The sequence below is a fragment of the Girardinichthys multiradiatus genome, chromosome 7 (assembly GCF_021462225.1).
Source record: "Girardinichthys multiradiatus isolate DD_20200921_A chromosome 7, DD_fGirMul_XY1, whole genome shotgun sequence".
In the NCBI taxonomy this organism is placed as follows: domain Eukaryota; kingdom Metazoa; phylum Chordata; class Actinopteri; order Cyprinodontiformes; family Goodeidae; genus Girardinichthys; species Girardinichthys multiradiatus.
The window spans coordinates 33197583-33215631 of record NC_061800.1 but is presented as its reverse complement, the minus strand read 5'-3'; the positions used below and the strand labels follow the sequence as shown (position 1 = coordinate 33215631).

The 18049-nt window shown below is 38.3% G+C and overlaps 1 protein-coding gene across 1 annotated transcript in view; it reads left to right on the top strand.

The window, feature by feature from the left end:
• Window positions 1–18049, top strand: part of cps1 (carbamoyl-phosphate synthase 1, mitochondrial) — a 108766-nt gene that overhangs the window by 32714 nt on the left and 58003 nt on the right. The window contains exons 17-21 of the mRNA XM_047371408.1: window positions 460–604; window positions 1270–1480; window positions 4560–4758; window positions 4828–5004; window positions 6794–6912. Coding sequence (XP_047227364.1) covers window positions 460–604; window positions 1270–1480; window positions 4560–4758; window positions 4828–5004; window positions 6794–6912 — 851 coding nt within the window. The remainder of the gene's footprint in view (window positions 1–459; window positions 605–1269; window positions 1481–4559; window positions 4759–4827; window positions 5005–6793; window positions 6913–18049) is intronic.

The following is an 18049-nucleotide window of genomic DNA, read 5'->3' as shown; positions in this document are numbered from 1 at the left end:
AAATAAAATTTTTTAAATTATGATTTTAAATTATAATTCAGTCAGTCATTTTCTACCGCTTATTCCATAGTGGGTCGTGGGGGAGCTGGTGCCTATCTCCAGCAGTCTATGGGCGAGAGGCAAAAATTATAATTCTTGATGAATATTAATTAATCAATAATCATAATCCTTACAGCAATATGATGAATAAATCCAGGTAATTAGAATTTTACATAATGAAACACTAGCAGAACATTCAACAACTTAATTAATGTTTAGTAGTGTTTGGTTTATCGACAGTTTGGTACATGTACATATCTATGGTAGATGTGCCCTTTTCGAAATAAACAAGTACTTGGTTTCTGCTCAAAACATCTCATCTCATTTGACTCTAAGACAATACATTTGTGAGCTACTGTGTCAAATATTGTGGCTTTGTGTATGTGTGTGTACAATGTAAATTATGTTGTTTTACTGCAGGCTCTGGCCATGAGCAGTCAGATTCTGGTGGAGAAGTCTTTACTCGGCTGGAAGGAGGTAGAATATGAGGTTGTGCGAGATGTGGCGGATAACTGCGTTACAGTCTGCAACATGGAGAATTTTGATCCACTGGGCATCCACACAGGTACACACACAATCTTTTCTCATTCTTAAAGAAATAAAAAAAAAAACACAATCAGCTTCAACTCTTTTGAGAAGGTTGTTAACAAGATTTAAAAATCTGTTTATGGATATATCTGAATAATCATCCATAACAGCATTTGTGACATCTGGCACTAATGTTGGATAAGATGGTCCTCTACCGCCACAGCAAACATGCTCATTCTTGTCCTTATGGACTTTGTCTTGTGCACTGGTGCAATCATGTTTGAACTGAAAGGACCATCTCTACACTGTTCTTACAGTTAGCTGCATAAAACTGCCTAGAACATTTTCTATCCTGCTGTGTAACGTTTATTGATGCTACATGATACAATGATATTTTGGTGTTTCCTTGATTCTACAAGTCCCAAAAGTAATTAGGCCTGGGTTTATAGTTAAATTAAAATCCACTTCATTATATGAAAAATGTTATGTGTGGGAGGAAAAAAAGCAAAAACAGAAGGAATCAGTGAAAATGCAAACTCTTTTTCACAACACGTTTGTTCCTAAAATCTAGATATGATTCATTGTGTTGTTCATTTTTCATTAAATTATAATTCTGTTTCTTGTATACCATTGTATTGTTTATTTTTTCCATCAATCAAATTTTTAAGGATCCTCATAACCCCTCCTTTACTTATTTTGTAGGTGACTCCATAGTTGTAGCACCAAGTCAAACATTGTCCAATGAGGAGTACCACATGCTCCGTGAGACGGCTATTAAAGTTGTGCGGCACTTGGGAATTGTAGGCGAATGCAACATCCAGTATGCTCTCCATCCATCATCTCTGGAGTACTGCATCATTGAGGTTAATGCCCGGCTCTCAAGAAGCTCAGCTTTGGCATCTAAAGCTACCGGGTGAGAACATTTATGTTGTGTAATGCTTTATATATATGTTAATGAAGAGGTTTTTTTCATTGTGTAATAGGAAAAAAGATAGCCATCCTTGTACACCACTTTCAGTGGTGATCAGGAAAGGGCTAGCTTCCTAGCCAGGAAGAATGAGGAGATTTTTTTCCCCAAATCCTCATTGCAAAATGTCTCCCTCAAACCAGAGATGTTCCACTTGTGTGCAAAATTCTTTAAGTAATCATCTATCTGAAGCTCACTTCTTTGGAAAATACAAATATGCCAGCATTTTAAAATGTTACCCTAAATTCTAACCAGTTTTGGTCACAATTTTGTTAGTTGCTGGTTTGGTAATGCCATTAATTAAAAGTGTTGCAGTTGCTAGCATATAGGATTTTTAAAGTTTACTTTAAAATTACCACCAACTAAAAATATTCACATTTTCACCACCTACTGCAAATAGTGAAGGACCAAGGCCTCAGACACGTGTTGACAGTGTGAGCGTCAGTTTTGCAAAGCAATGGAAAAATGATGGGAGATGATGAAAACAACATTAAACATCATGAAAGAGAAGGTTGGGTGTGAAAATTGTAGTAGCATGGAAGTGATATGCCTTAGAAAACAGCAAGAAATGGCTTTTTGCGAAGGAGTAGACGGTTTATATCTGCCAACAGAGTTGTATCCCACCAATATGAACATTTTCAGCTCGAATTGTTTTATATTGCTAAAAACGGCTAAATCACAGCATCCATCTTACTAGCTGCTGGCCTTTCACTGCTCTGAGGATTTATTTTGTTTTTCACAAACTCCCTTTAAAATGATGTGCCTACTCCAGGTAAGGAACTATTTCTGATAAGAATTTGACGGAACCTCACTTCAAAAAAATCTGAATTATCCCTTTAAGGCTCTCACTTTCATATCTTAGCTCACAGCAGTCAAATTGTGCTTTGCAAGACAAACTACTCTTTGATGAAAAATATTTTTGCATTTGACCATCAGGAGATCTCTTGCCATATTTAAAGAGGACAGAGTAAATGCATAATTTTATTAAATCATATTTTCTGATATGTTTCTTTTTAGTGATGCTGTCATTGAACCAGCAGTGGAAACAAATACAGGTCCTTCTCAAAATATTAGCATATTGTGATAAAGTTCATTATTTTCCATAATGTAATGATGAAAATTTAACATTCATATATTTTAGATTCATTGCACACTAACTGAAATATTTCAGGTCTTTTATTGTCTTAATACGGATGATTTTGGCATACAGCTCATGAAAACCCAAAATTCCTATCTCACAAAATTAGCATATCATTGAAAGGGTCTCTAAACGAGCTATGAACCTAATCATCTGAATCAACGAGTTAACTCTAAACACCTGCAAAAGATTCCTGAGGCCTTTAAAACTCCCAGCCTGGTTCATCACTCAAAACCCCAATCATGGGTAAGACTGCAGACCTGACTGCTGTCCAGAAGGCCACTATTGACACCCTCAAGCAAGAGGGTAAGACACAGAAAGAAATTTCTGAATGAATAGGCTGTTCCCAGAGTGCTGTATCAAGGCACCTCAGTGGGAAGTCTGTGGGAAGGAAAAAGTGTGGCAGAAAACGCTGCACAACGAGAAGAGGTGACCGGACCCTGAGGAAGATTGTGGAGAAGGGCCGATTCCAGACCTTGGGGGACCTGTGGAAGCAGTGGACTGAGTCTGGAGTAGAAACATCCAGAGCCACCGTGCACAGGCATGTGCAGGAAATGGGCTACAGGTGCCGCATTCCCCAGGTCAAGCCACTTTTGAACCAGAAACAGCGGCAGAAGCGCCTGACCTGGGCTACAGAGAAGCAGCACTGGACTGTTGCTCAGTGGTCCAAAGTACTTTTTTCGGATGAAAGCAAATTCTGCATGTCATTCGGAAATCAAGGTGCCAGAGTCTGGAGGAAGACTGGGGAGAAGGAAATGCCAAAATGTCAGAAGTCCAGTGTCAAGTACCCACTGTCAGTGATGATCTGGGGTGCCGTGTCAGCTGCTGGTGTTGGTCCACTGTGTTTTATCAAGGGCAGGGTCAATGCAGCTAGCTATCAGGAGATTTGGGAGCACTTCATGCTTCCATCTGCTGAAAAGCTTTATGGAGATGAAGATTTCATTTTTCAGCACGACCTGGCACCTGCTCACAGTGCCAAAACTACTGGTAAATGGTTTACTGACCATGGTATCACTGTGCTCAATTGGCCTGCCAACTCTCCTGACCTGAACCCCATAGAGAATCTGTGGGATATTGTGAAGAGAACGTTGAGAGACTCAAGACCCAACACTCTGGATGAGCTAAAGGCCGCTATCGAAGCATCCTGGGCCTCCATAAGACCTCAGCAGTGCCACAGGCTGATTGCCTCCATGCCACGCCGCATTGAAGCAGTCATTTCTGCCAAAGGATTCCCGACCAAGCATTGAGTGCATAACTGTACATGATTATTTGAAGGTTGACGTTTTTTGTATTAAAAACACTTTTCTTTTAATGGTCGAATGAAATATGCTAATTTTGTGAGATAGGAATTTTGGGTTTTTATGAGCTGTATGCCACAATCATCCGTATTAAGACAATAAAAGACCTGAAATATTTCAGTTAGTGTGCAATTAATCTAAAATATATGAATGTTAAATTTTCATCATGACATTATGGAAAATAATGAACTTTATCACAATATGCTAATATTTTGAGAAGGACCTGTAGTTCAAACAGCATAATAATGTCATCAATTTAAGTTTAACTTCATCACGATAAATCATAGTTCTTATCACAATCATTTTCCCCCCAAAATGCTAAACAACATTACAATAGCTTATTCCTACTGGGCAGTATTATAAAGTAAGCAAGTAAGTAAAACATTATATTATCTTTTTATTAAGACAAGACAAAACTTTCAAAATGTGGACAAAATGATTAAAGATCAAGGTTAATTGAAGTTATTTATCTTGTACAGTATAGGGAATCTATTTTTTTCTCATTGTGTTAAAGAAGCCCATGTTGCTTTAATAGAGGGCTGTTCTACCAGAGTTGATATTGGTCCTGCTGTTTGTTGTGGTTTCACAGGTACCCCTTGGCATTTGTAGCTGCTAAGTTAGCTCTGGGAATTCCTTTGCCAGACATCAAAAACGCTGTATCAGAGAAGACCACCGCCTGCTTTGAGCCAAGTTTAGACTACATTGTCACTAAGATTCCCCGCTGGGACCTGGATCGCTTTCAGGGCATGTCCCGGGAAATAGGCAGTGCCATGAAAAGTGTTGGAGAGGTGGGTAAAATATATATAAGTAAACACTTCCTAACTTAGTCACTAACCTTCCCCCTCCTGTGGATTCAGGTGATGGCGGTGGGCCGGACGTTTGAGGAGAGTGTGCAGAAGGCCTTGAGGATGTGTCATCCATCTGTGGATGGCTTTGTTCCCCGGCTGCCACTCAGGAAAGCCTGGAGCAACGCACAGAACCTTCAGCAGGAGCTGGCTGTGCCCTCCAGCACCCGCATATTCTCCCTTGCCAAGGTGCCCAGATCCTTTAAAACATAAATAATTAATTGGACTGACAACCGTTTGCTCATTAAAATCACATTTTGAAGTGTTAATTAAATTTATTTTCCCTCGCCCTTCTGCATGACTAGTGATGAATGATTAATTGTGGAAAAGCTTGTCTTTGAAAGCTTGTCTTTTTCGGATTACACGAACAGCAAGGACAACACTCATAAAACTCATATGAACACTTTGATTGTCTGACAATGCAGCTTTTTCTAGTATGGCACGGAGATTAATACATTTTTTTTTTACTTTACAACCAAAAACATCCATTTTTGGAGCATTGTATGTGATAGGTGATAGACTAACACACCATAGTGGATACTAGTGAAGAGGAATGAAACTAAATTTGTAGTAACAAGGTCTAAACAAAAATCTGAAAAATGTTGAAGCACGTTTGTAATTAGTCCCCTTTACTCTGGTCCCACTTTTTAAACTCCACATGTCCACATGTGTGTAATTTACTGTCACTATAGATGCAGATGTTCTGTGAATGCCTCAGAGGTGTGTGAACATTTGTGCACAAACATTGTCTTGAAAACCAACTAACAGCAGACAGGTAAGGGGTACAGTTGTGCAGAGGTTTAGAGCAGGGTTACGTTATAAAACAATATCCCGAACATTAGACATCTCACGAACCACTCTGGAATCCATTATGTGGAAGCGGAAAGACTATAGCACAACTGTAAACCTTTAAGACTAGACCTAAACTTACAGGCTGGAACTAGACAGCATTAATCAGAGAAGCAGCCAACGGGTCACTAGTAACTCTGGCTGCAGAGATCCACTGCTCAGTTGAAAACGTTGGTTGACAGAACAACTATTAGTTGTTGTCTCCTCAGATCTGGACTCTATCTAAATATTAGCCTGAAAGAGCTATTGTTGAAAGAAAGCCATGAGAAGTCTTGGTTGCAGTTTGCCCCAAGCCATGTAGAGAAACCATTTAAAAGGGGCATCTTCAGGAAATGTCTTCAAAAAATAAGAAGTTACCTTCTGTTTAGGCACTTTCGATTACCATGCCCTGGATGACTGACAGCCTAAACCACCCTGCAATGGATTGGTATATAAAAAAAAAAATGTATTGATACAATGGCCCAGTCAAAGTCCAGACCTAAAAAATCTATGCCATCACTTGAAAATTGTTGATCACAGAAGCTTTCCATCCAATCTGGCTGACCATGTGCTATTATGAAAATAAGAAATTAAATCAAATACATAAAAGAACGAGGTTGTAATGTGACAAAATGTGAAAATGGTATTGGTAAATGAGAACGAAAATAAAACAATATTCTAATAAAGACATAGCTAAACGGATAGTTATTCACATATAAAGCAACAGCATAAGAAAAGCTCTTGGTTGTGCATGGCTTTGTTTGACTAAAATCCTTCCACATTATTGGAGTAATTTCGCTTGCCAGACGTCTAATATAAAGCTCATAAAAAATATTTACTGTCCTTTGTCGGAGCAGAACCTCTTCTATATTATATGTTGATGACACAAGGTGTTTAAACAGTGCTTTTTAATGAAATGCCAAAGTAATATATTTCTCCTGCAATATATATGTCATCTGATGCAGACCTTGAAGGAGGAATGGACAACAGCATGTTATTTATGTTTACTGTCCAGTGGTCTTCATTTGAAATCTCTGGATTTTCATCATCATCTCAAACCTACTGAATGCTAGCTTTCAGGGGAGTAAATGACGAATAGAGTAATGATAAAAAATGATGCTCAGTCTCTTTCATACTTTTTACTTTTCAGGCGCTGCATAATGGAATGAGTGTTGATCAGATTCATCAGCTCACGGCCATAGATAAGTGGTTTCTCCACAAACTTCGCAGAATAACACAGCTGGAACAAAACCTTGGAAACTATAACAAGTAAGACCATTGGCACCTTTGGACACTGAAGCTTGAGGGTTCTTAGGCACTGATGTTCAGGGACACAGTTTTCATGACATTCACACATCGAGTTTTTTTACGTCAAAATAACATGTTCTTTTGATAAGGATGAATCTACTTCAACTACATAACTACATAACAAAAATCACTCAGGTCGCTCCACGTCAGTTTATCTTCCAAATCTAAGATTTATAGCATATTTAATGAAAACCACAGACAACAGACCTGTTATTACTGGGTCATAGTAATAACAATAATAACAATAATAATAATAATAGTAGTGATAATAATAATAATAACTATTATTATTAATATTATTATTATTACAGGAAGTCTTAACATTTTCATTCTGACATAAATTTATGGTACTTTGGATTTCAACAAAATGTGTATTTATTTAAAATAACTGAAGCACAGTCGGAAAGGTTGGAGAAAAGCACACCACACAGTCTAGATATGAATAAAATACTATAAACAATACAATTTAAAAGGAATGTAATTTATTTTTACCATGGCTGTTAGTAAAGTTCACATAAGATCAAAAATATATGTGAGCTTGGGACCTTTGGAGAGAATACTAATAGAAAAATAAAGCACAACTATCACAATACATATAATCATTTTAGTAGTTCTTCCTATCAGTGTTTCGTTTTTACCTCTTTTTTTCTGCTCTGACCTTTGCATTCTCTGTCAGGGTGGAACTAGCTAAACATTTTGGCTGAAAAGAACCATATCTCCAATCAGTGCAAACAATGGCATATAATTAATTAAAAACAGTGTTGTATCAACAGTTAAATATATAAATGTATCTATAGGTTCACAGAAACAGAAATGCCCATTTTATTTAAGTTGACATTGAGGAGAAATTGTGCACAGCTAGATGACTTTAAATACAGAGCAAAAAAGATAAAAGCAAAATTTTCTGAAAAGAAAAGTACTATCTACTGATAAAACCTACAATTAAGCTTCAACACAACTAAATTGCTGAAAAACACTTTTGAAAATGAATTCAAATTTTTACTGTATTGATTTTCAGTTAAATCTTAAGGATATAATTAACAAGAATAGGCAATTATTTGGTTTTGTTGAGCACCGACAATCACAGATAACCTTTTTTATAACTGTCACTTGCTTAAATGCAAGTATGCTTGGCTTTTTAAAATGAAAAAAAAAAACGTAAGCTAGGAAAAGTGTTCTAATGTTTAATTGCAACTAAACAGTAATATTTCTTTAGGACTGACAGCACATTGGCAGTTTTATAAAAAATGTTAAATTGTAAATATGGAAAAAGATAAACACAAAACATACTATGAACTGATAACATTTTGCCTATAATTATGAAAAGTGTTAAATACACAATTAATACTAATTAGTCATACGTTTGTATGACTAGTATTTTTCTTTTGCTCCCTGCTTTTCTAACCATAAAGGTTAAAGCAAACTGAGAAATGGCCTCATTGCTGCAAAGGCTCAATCAATGTTTTCATTTCCCTCTCCATCCAGCTATCAATAAAAAATACAAGTCACCATATCTTGAGCTCTTTCTGTTAAAGTAGAGTTTTACCTCAGCATATTCCCTTCTTCTGGTTGAAAACAATAACTTAGAGGAACTGAGTCTCAATCTGACCTCCTGACTGTAAATCACTCTTGTACATTGAAAGTCATGACATAAATAACCACTCAGTGCACTTAAAGCAAGAATGAGATCCTCAGGTTTCCAAACCTAACAAATTACTTTTCTTTTCTTGGTGATGTTGTCTGTGAACACCACAAGACTTGGTGACAAAGTGTGAATCTGATGAGTTCAATCAGCACCAGCGACTCACTTGTGCCAAGAAAGCTGACAAAACTCTTACTTTGGTGATAGAGAGAGCTGCAAAATAAGTCTTGGCACCCTATGTTCCTCTAGTAATCTTGTTACTACAGTGGATTCAGTGATGTGATCGTAATCCTTCTTCAAAACCAACAAACGTGTGTGGACTAGACAGACAAACTGCTGTGACCCCCCTTAGCAACCTTGTTAAGTAAAAATCTGGTCCATTCTTTCATGACCTGGGCAAAACCTGCTGATAGTTCGTCCAGGGCTTTTTTCAGGTGCGTCTTTTAGCCTAAAGTTAAGCCTTTTTCATCCTGACCAGGAAAAGGCCATTTATGCTTTTATTAGCTCCAGACTATTGTAATTGTCTCCATGTCGATGTTTCATTACTCCTGTTTTATGTTCTTTACAGTATTTCTGTTCATTTTAGAGTTGATTTAAACTTTTACCATTCATTTGTAAATCTCTTTACAGCCTCACAAGTGCTTATTTTTTTAACTTTCAAGTATTTGTGTGCATGGCAGGTCCTTGAGGTCATCCATTCAACTTTTATTGAATATCCTAAAACTAACCTTAAATGCTGGGATGACCAGGCCTTTTTATGTGGTGGCACCAATGCTCTGGAACCCGCTTCCTTTCAATCTTTGTCCCATTACCAAACTGGGCATTATTAATAGCAAATTGAAAATGCATTTGTTTTGAAAGGCTTTTAAAGATCCTTTGGGAGCGAGCGGTTCAATTAGCCAATTCCAACTTTATGTTTTTTTCGTGAAAGCTGTGAGAAGAGAGAAAAAGAGAGAGAGACCAAAGTCTCTATCTACACCCCCTCAGCAAAAGGGGGCACCGGGGTGTGCTGAGATTCTTTCAACAAGAAAAGAACTCACCTTCTCCTGTTGTGGGCCCCGAACCACAGCCACCCAGGCCCCTCTCCGGAGGAGTGACCGTAAACCTCTCCCTGTAGGGAATTCCCCGTACGGGCCACCAATATTTGGGAGCGAGCGGTTCAATTACTGAGCTAAATAGTTATCACAATACTCAGAAATATCTCTCAACACACAACCCTCACAAGAAGGGAACTTTTATTCTTCAAAAGGCGCACATCATCATCTTCATCAAAAATTCCAGAAGTCTCCCCTCCCTTCACTTCTTAAAGGGCGGTTTTATACAATTACAAAGCATTAGTGTGTATTGGGGTCTTCTTGACCAATTGAAATCATTATTCTCCGTTACATAACTTTCCTTGGCACCTTCACACTGTTATCTCTATCTTTTCCGAGAATACACTCTGGCCCAACATCTGGAAAACATCAGATTGGCGTACATGACCTATTGTAATAACACTCTCATGCCTTTATCTGGATTGCAAACTCTCAGGTTAGTTGACCTGGCAGTGTTCGCCAGATTTCCTGGCTGCCTGCAAGAACAAGCTCATTTGTCTTTCCTCTCGGCAAGAACTTTCCTCTAATGTAATCTATTTCCCAACCAGACAGCTTGCATGTCTCCACTCAGAGTGAACTTATCACAGAATTCATTTTATTATGGTAAAGACAATAATAACACTTTTTATCTAGTTAAACAGAGCTTTACGCTTCCACATATCCCCCCTTTAATTAGGTTTTCAATCTAATTAACAGCTGAGAGAGATCCTATATTCGTACTGTAAATATCTTGTGAGTATAAGTGCTGTTTATGAGTGAATAAAAGGACAAATGTGAACAATTATGAAAGATAATGAAATTACTTTGTATACAAAATTAATAAGCAACTCTAACTGATTGTTCTTGTTTAGGTCTGAAATTTCAGGTTCAACTAATTAAGTAGGATCCTATTTAGAGCTCCTATGCGCACATTATTTTAACTGTGTTAGACTATGCTAGACTAAACCTATTCACTAATTAGACCAAATCCGGCTACTCTGTAGCTCTTCCAAAAAGTCTCCTTCAGGAACACATCTCATCAATTCACCCATGGAAAACATCCATGTCTATCAAACTCACAAACTTACGTATTGATGAAGGGGACCTTCAGGTCGGCTTAGGGCACACCAGTCGAAAAACCCACCCATCCTAAAAGGCGGGGAAAAACGGCTGGAGGCCTCAGAGAAATCCCATTCTCGGCCAATCTGAACGAGATATCTCTGTATTGAATCTAATGTGCATCATTATCATCTATTTTAAGGACCTTTCATGCCAATCAGGTCCTACTCTGTCATTCCTATTACCATAATATTTGTAACGAGGAACATTGGTCTTGTCAAACCTCTAGAGCGGAATGTCACAACATGCAAGTATAAATGGATTAACATGATTCAGAACATTCCTTCAGCAAATCTCACTACATAAAACATTGAAATTATAACATAGGATGACATAGAATAACATGACAACACATCCATTAAGTCTTTTGCTGCGTCCTCATGTGGACTCCATACTCCGAGCAATTCCACATCTCTTAGGTCAGTCTTTTGCAACTTTATTGTTCTGCCATCACATTAGTCCTGATTCAGGGTCCCCAAGCGCTGTCCATATGTCTTTGAGTCCACACCCAACGTACGAGGGGTCCCCGAAACACCAGAGTCTTTGGGTGGCAGCTTCCCGATGTTTTGTCCCTGGGCATACAAAAAACACTGACCAGTATTTTCCAAACCACATCCTTATAGTCCTTTTTCTCACATTAATATCATCTTCCACATATATCCCTCACAATACTAACGACTCTTGTCAAAACAGTTATAACATGTTTACATAAGGTTAAAATGATTATCATAGCTTCAGGGTGAACTCAGGCCAAAATAACAAACAAACAAGGCCTATTCTTCAAGAATACCCCTTACCTTACCAAAGGAACCTCAAAAAGAAATACAACATGCTTACCTACTTAATATAACATAACCAGGAAAAAACTGTTAAACAGAAATGGCAGTTCAACCCCTACTTGGACAATGAAAACACATAATATTGACTGTCACCAATAATATGCTTTTAACAGAAATTTTTATATGGCTTTGTTATGGATAAATGACATCACCTTTTTTGTGATGTTCTAACGTCCTCAATGTCCATCTTATCGAAGTCTCTTAGGACACGGGCAATCCCACCGGATTTCCGGGCATCATGGCTCCAAGTTCCCGACCACATATGGATAATTGAAAACAAAATACATCAGTGGACAGAACAACTTCCAATACAAAACATGATGGTAACATCTTCCATCCTTGCAAAGTTCACACAAAACAGTATATGGTCTGTAACATTTTTACATGTCTATATGACAGGCGTTAGACGTACATTATGTAAATACTGTAACAATAAGAAAAATAGGAAATAACAAAAATTAAAAATAAACAAAAATCATAAGTCCATCAGGTCCTGGTTGTTATACATATTAGGCCTTCTGATGTTTCCCAACATCAGTCATCCATCGGTACACAGTTCCCAAGATCCACTTTCTGATGATAGGCAACACGCAACACACGAGTAGGAATATCACAACTAATACAGTTAGCAAGGTTAATCCAGTCTTTACTGCTAACGCTCCCCAGTTGCCAAATATTTCCTCCAGACTCTTCCACGACCAGCTGTCCTTGCCCTCATTCTCCTTCATTTCTTCTTTTAATTTGCGGAGTCTGACCATTATGGCACTGAAGGTACCTCTTGGGGCTGTGTTCATGGGGATGTATGTGCAACATTGATTGCCAAACACCCCCCTTATCTGCTAAAATCCAATCTAAAGCTTGCCTGTTTTGTAATGCCATTCTACTTGTCTCATGCAATTGGTCACCTAAAGCCATAAACCCTTCAACCGTAAAATTGACTAGTCTTTGTTGATTATAATAAACAGTTTATCCACTCAACATTTTTGTTAACGGCGATCCAAGGCAAAATTGATTTAAATCTTGCTGTGACTTCATGTCGCGCTTTGAATTCATTAGGAATTCCTTGCGGTTGGCCTATGAGATTCAAATATACACCTTCATTCAGTCCGTAATCACCTAAACCTCTGCGAACTCTCGTTCTATTTTCATCTATTCCAATCATACTTTTTACTCCTTCATACACCAAAGTTATAGGTAGTTTCATTCTAACAAGTGCACAAAGACCCACCCACTGAAGGGGTAAGGTAATTGCTAGCACATTGTTCCCACACATCCAATAGCTTATCTGCCACGGGTGTGTTTGGTCTCCTAGAAAGAATAATTTTGGAACGGACATGGTAATGTTTTCTCAATCCTCTTCTACAAAGTCTGGGTTCTGATACCATATCTGAGTTTCAACGAATATTGGTGTTCTACTTGCGTGTTTAAACCAATATAACACCCAAGTCACATTACATTTTACTGTTGTGTTGCCAACATCAACCCCTTTGCCATTTTCAAAACCTCCATTGGCAAAACATTTGTATTCCGCATCATAGTCTACCTCGTAATTTTGTGGAGGACTTCTTTGTCTAGTACTAAGGTTAAATTCAGCACACAGTGCTTTAAACTTGTAACCTTTCCACTTGTCTAAATATTGGTACAAATTGCGTGAGCCATACAGGAGTCTGCAACTTATACCACACATTGGTAACTTGAAGAAAGACACAACGCCTACGCTGGGAGTAAACTCCCCATCTCTGCACCTCTGTTGTTGTACCATCGCACATTCTTAGATGTATACTTCTCCGGAATGACAATCGGAGTTGCTCCAGGGGTAACAGTACAAATTAAACAATCTTTTTCCGTCAATTCTCTAGCTGTATAACATGACCAACTGTACCATGTGTTCTGGATGGCCCTTTGCCAAAGTGCATCCCCCCTTGGCCTGAAGCCATGCCACTTAATGTCTTGTAATTTATTTATTGCCCTTGGGGTCACTTTGTTGTCCCGACGCTCCATATAGAATTTATCCAAGCCGCCTTGATACTCATGACAGCCCTCCTTTTCAGAGCATCCGTACTTAGTTTGGTTAGGCTCTGGCAAAGATGTTGAATCATCCTGCACAAGTGTGCTTTTAACCGTAATTAGGACATAATCAGTTAGACCCGATGCATGTGTTACTTTTGTAGTGCCAGTCGTTCTTGGTAATACAGTTACGTTTTCAGGTTCTGCTAACATGATTAATTCTGTGTTATTTACAAGTGTAGTGTTTTTGGCTTGTTCTACTGTTTTATCATACATAGTGGTTTCCTCAAGGAGGACTGTCTAAAAAACATAAAGTTGGAATTGGCTAAGGCAGTCCTAAAAAGAGTATGCGCACCCCGGCTGGGTTGTGGTGCCAAGGCAAAGCATAAGCTTTTTTGTCATATAGTACTTGGTGTTAATACTGATTTTCTCCGAGAATTAATGCCAAGTACTATCGCGGGAGGCGTGCGGGAATTTGTGAAAGCTGTGAGAAGAGAGAAAAAGAGAGAGAGACCAAAGTCTCTATCTACACCCCCTCAGCAAAAGGGGGCACCGGGGGTGTGCTGAGATTCTTTCAACAAGAAAAGAACTCACCTTCTCCTGTTGTGGGCCCCGAACCACAGCCACCCAGGCCCCTCTCCGGAGGAGTGACCGCAAACCTCTCCCTGTAGGGAATTCCCCGTACGGGCCACCAATATTTGGGAGCGAGCGGTTCAATTACTGAGCTAAATAGTTATCACAATACTCAGAAATATCTCTCAACACACAACCCTCACGAGAGGGGAACTTTTATTCTTCAAAAGGCGCACATCATCATCTTCATCAAAAATTCCAGAAGTCTCCCCTCCCTTCACTTCTTAAAGGGCGGGTTTATACAATTACAAAGCATTAGTGTGTATCGGGGTCTTCTTGACCAATTGAAATCATTATTCTCCGTTACATAACAATCCTTGGCACCTTGGCACCTTCACACTGTTATCTCTACCTTTTCCGAGAATACACTCCGGCCCAACATCTGGAAAACATCAGATTGGCGTACATGACCTATTGTAATAACACTCTCATGACTTTATCTGGATTGCAAACTCTCAGGTCAGTTGACCTGGCAGTGTTCGCCAGATTTCCTGGCTGCCTGCAACAACAAGCTCATTTTTCTTTCCTCTCGCCAAGAACTTTCCTTTAATGTAATCTATTTCCCAACCAGACAGCTTGCATGTCTCCACTCAGAGTGAACTTATCACAGAGTTCATTTTATTATGGTAAAGACAATAATAACACTTTTTATCTAGTTAAACAGAGCTTTACGCTTCCACAATCCTTTTGTAACTGAATTATTTTGTTTTCTGTGATCATTTTGAATATTTTAATGATTTTATTGTCATGCATTTCAGTCTCCTTATTCAGTTCTTTTAAGATGCTGTATAAACCAATAAATGAAATAAAATTAAGGGAATTGACTCATCATAGGTAAAGGGTTTCAGTGGGTATAATGAAGTTCTGGTTAACAGACTTGGAAAAGGGCCCATCCCAGTCTGTATTTGGTTTGGGTGAGTCATAAATTACAGACTCGGACGCTGGCTGCTGTTGAATGGTGGTAGGGGCACTTGACCTCAAACTGGTTATCATGGCCATGGTTGCCAAATTTTGAGTGGAGCTTGGAATGAGATTTGCAGTGTGGTGCATTCATGATGGTGAGGGGTGTACAGGATTAGAGTTATGATCAGTCACACATAAACAAGACAATTCTTCATGTTCAGCATGTGAGAAAACCACTTTCTGTAATTGGAGTGAGATTTCTCTGGACAGGGTGAGAGAGCAATAATGAGAGTAAACGTGTGAGACATAAGAGTTGGCAACCCTGCCATGCCTATTGCAATGCCTGAAGATTCTGGAAGGTATAATACAGTTATCTTTGCAGAAGTCACAAAGGTAGATAGCAAATTAAAATGTTGATATAAATAACCAAAAAATGTAAACTATCAGGATATTTTTACAAGTCTTTATGCCATAATGATAGGTTAAAAGCTGAATGCAACCTCAGATAAGGAATGAAAAACAAATCTATTTGTTGTTGAATGAACATGGACACATTTTTAACCTCCTTACAAAAAATGCGTTTAAACAGAAAAAAGGCTATCCTTATAACAAATGAAATCCTTTTGCATGCTGGTGGAAAACTAGGTTCAAGGTCAGGTTTTTTTTTGTGTTGTTTTACACACACCACTAAACAAACTCCTTAACAACTTCTTAACAATTTTAAGAGAGGAATTTAATCCTAGCCTACTTTTAATCATAAATAAAACCTTCGGAGAGAGCTAAAAAAGGCTGTTGAAAGAAGTTCTTCTGAAAGTGTAAGACTAAAAAAACACTATAATGAGCAAACAGATTTTGGAAGCTTTTAGATGTTATAGACATTTTAAGAGGGTTTTGTTGCCACTTTTTTAGCAGCCCTACTAATTGTATTAAAATATTCAAATTAAAGCTTTACAATTGATTAATTTGCATATATTACAGAATATGTTCTGAATTCTATATTTGAAACCCATTGTGTAACTAATCTTGATAAGGATGGCACAGAAGGATGGCCCATTGTTGCGTCAAAATAGCTTCAAGGAGGGCTTCTAGGAATTACAAATGGGTAAAGATGTTAAAACCGAGGTGAAAAACATTGGTTCTTATAAATTTTTTGTTTTTCACATTCACTTTCCTGTCTTTCACTCTGTTTCACTCTCTTGCCCTCCGGCTCTTTCCTGAATGGCTCCATTCAAAGAAGCTGTGAATTATTATGGATCAATCATGAGTGACCTCTTGCTTTCCTTATATATATTTAATGGCTGGCAATCCAGTGGGCACTCACAGAAACACCCCGACACACGGAGGATCATTGTAGTTTCCCGTGGTCCACTACCTCTACTGGTTTTGGGGACTTTTGGATGAACACAGAACGTCGGACTGCTGTCAGGCTGATGGCGAATAGAGCTGAGTGCAGGTGGGCTCAAGCTCAATTGCACAGCAAAGACTAAGCACATAACACGTTATTGCAGTTTGCACTGAATAACAGTACTATGAAAAAAAAACATTTTAATAAGACATTTTTTATAATAAATTACACCACTGACTCAAAACAGTTTTTTCAGAATTTGGCCTAATTCAGAATTTCTTGACTCATGTGTGAACCAATTTGTTCCCTGGGTTTTAGCCTCACATGCAACGTTAACAGCAAATGTTAATGAAGAAGGATTTTTTAACGCATGCTATTGAATTATAACAAATACACAATGTCAAACTCTGAATAAGACAGTTTTTTATAATTAAAAAAAACAAGACTGGATATCTTTGCAAAAGACCGAGCCCATCAGTATGGAAAAAGAGCTCCTTCACAAGCTACACACTGTTCTCTGGAATCATAATGTCTCATTAAAATGTTCTCGTCCTTTTTTCTGCATCCTATCCCTCTCACTATACCAGGTTTTTTACGCACAGCTCAAAAAATGTGAATATCATGATAGAGTTCAATATTTTTTGTCACTCAATTGATATTAAATAGATTTTTTTACACATAAACTGAAATATTTAAAGTCTTTTTTTCTGGTAATTTTGATGATTATGGCCTACAGATAATGAACAAAAATCAGTGTCTCAGAAATATTTTAAAACAGATATGTCTGACTTCTGAAAGCAATGTGAATTTCTATGCACTCAATACTTGGCTGGGGCTCGTTATGCATAAATTACTGCATTAATGCGGCGTGGCATGGAGGCGATCAGTATTTGGTTCTGCTGAGGTGTAATGGAAGCCCAGGTTGCTTTGATAGCGGCTTTCAGATCATTTGCATTGTTGGGTCTGGTGTCTCTTATTTTCCTCTTGACAATACCTCATAGATTCTCTATTGGGTTCAGGTCAGGCCAGTTTGCTGCCCAGTCAAGCACAGTAACACCATGGTAATTGAACTAGGTTTTGGTATTTTTGACAGTGTGAGCAGGGGCCAAATCCTGCTGGAAAATTTAATCAGCACCAAAATTAAGATTGTCAGCAGAAAAAAGCATTAAGAGCTCTAAAATTCCTGGTAGATGGCTGCATTGACTGTGGACTTAAGAAAACAAGGTGGACCAACACCCGCAACTTGATTTCCAAAGGAAATGCAAACTTCACTTTTATCTTAAAAGAGGACTTTCGATCACTGAGCAACATTCCAGTTCTTTTTCTTCTCAACCTAAGTAAGACACTTCTGACATTGTCAGAAGTGATGCTTTGATGAGGAATGGGACTTTTTTTAGCCCATGTGTAGAATTTGTCTGTGCATAGTGGTTCTTGATGTGCTGAAGCCTTCACTCCTTGTGAGGCTCCCCCAAATTCTTGAATTTACTTTGCTTGATAATCCTTTCAAGGCTGTGGTTATCCCTGTTGCTGGTGCACG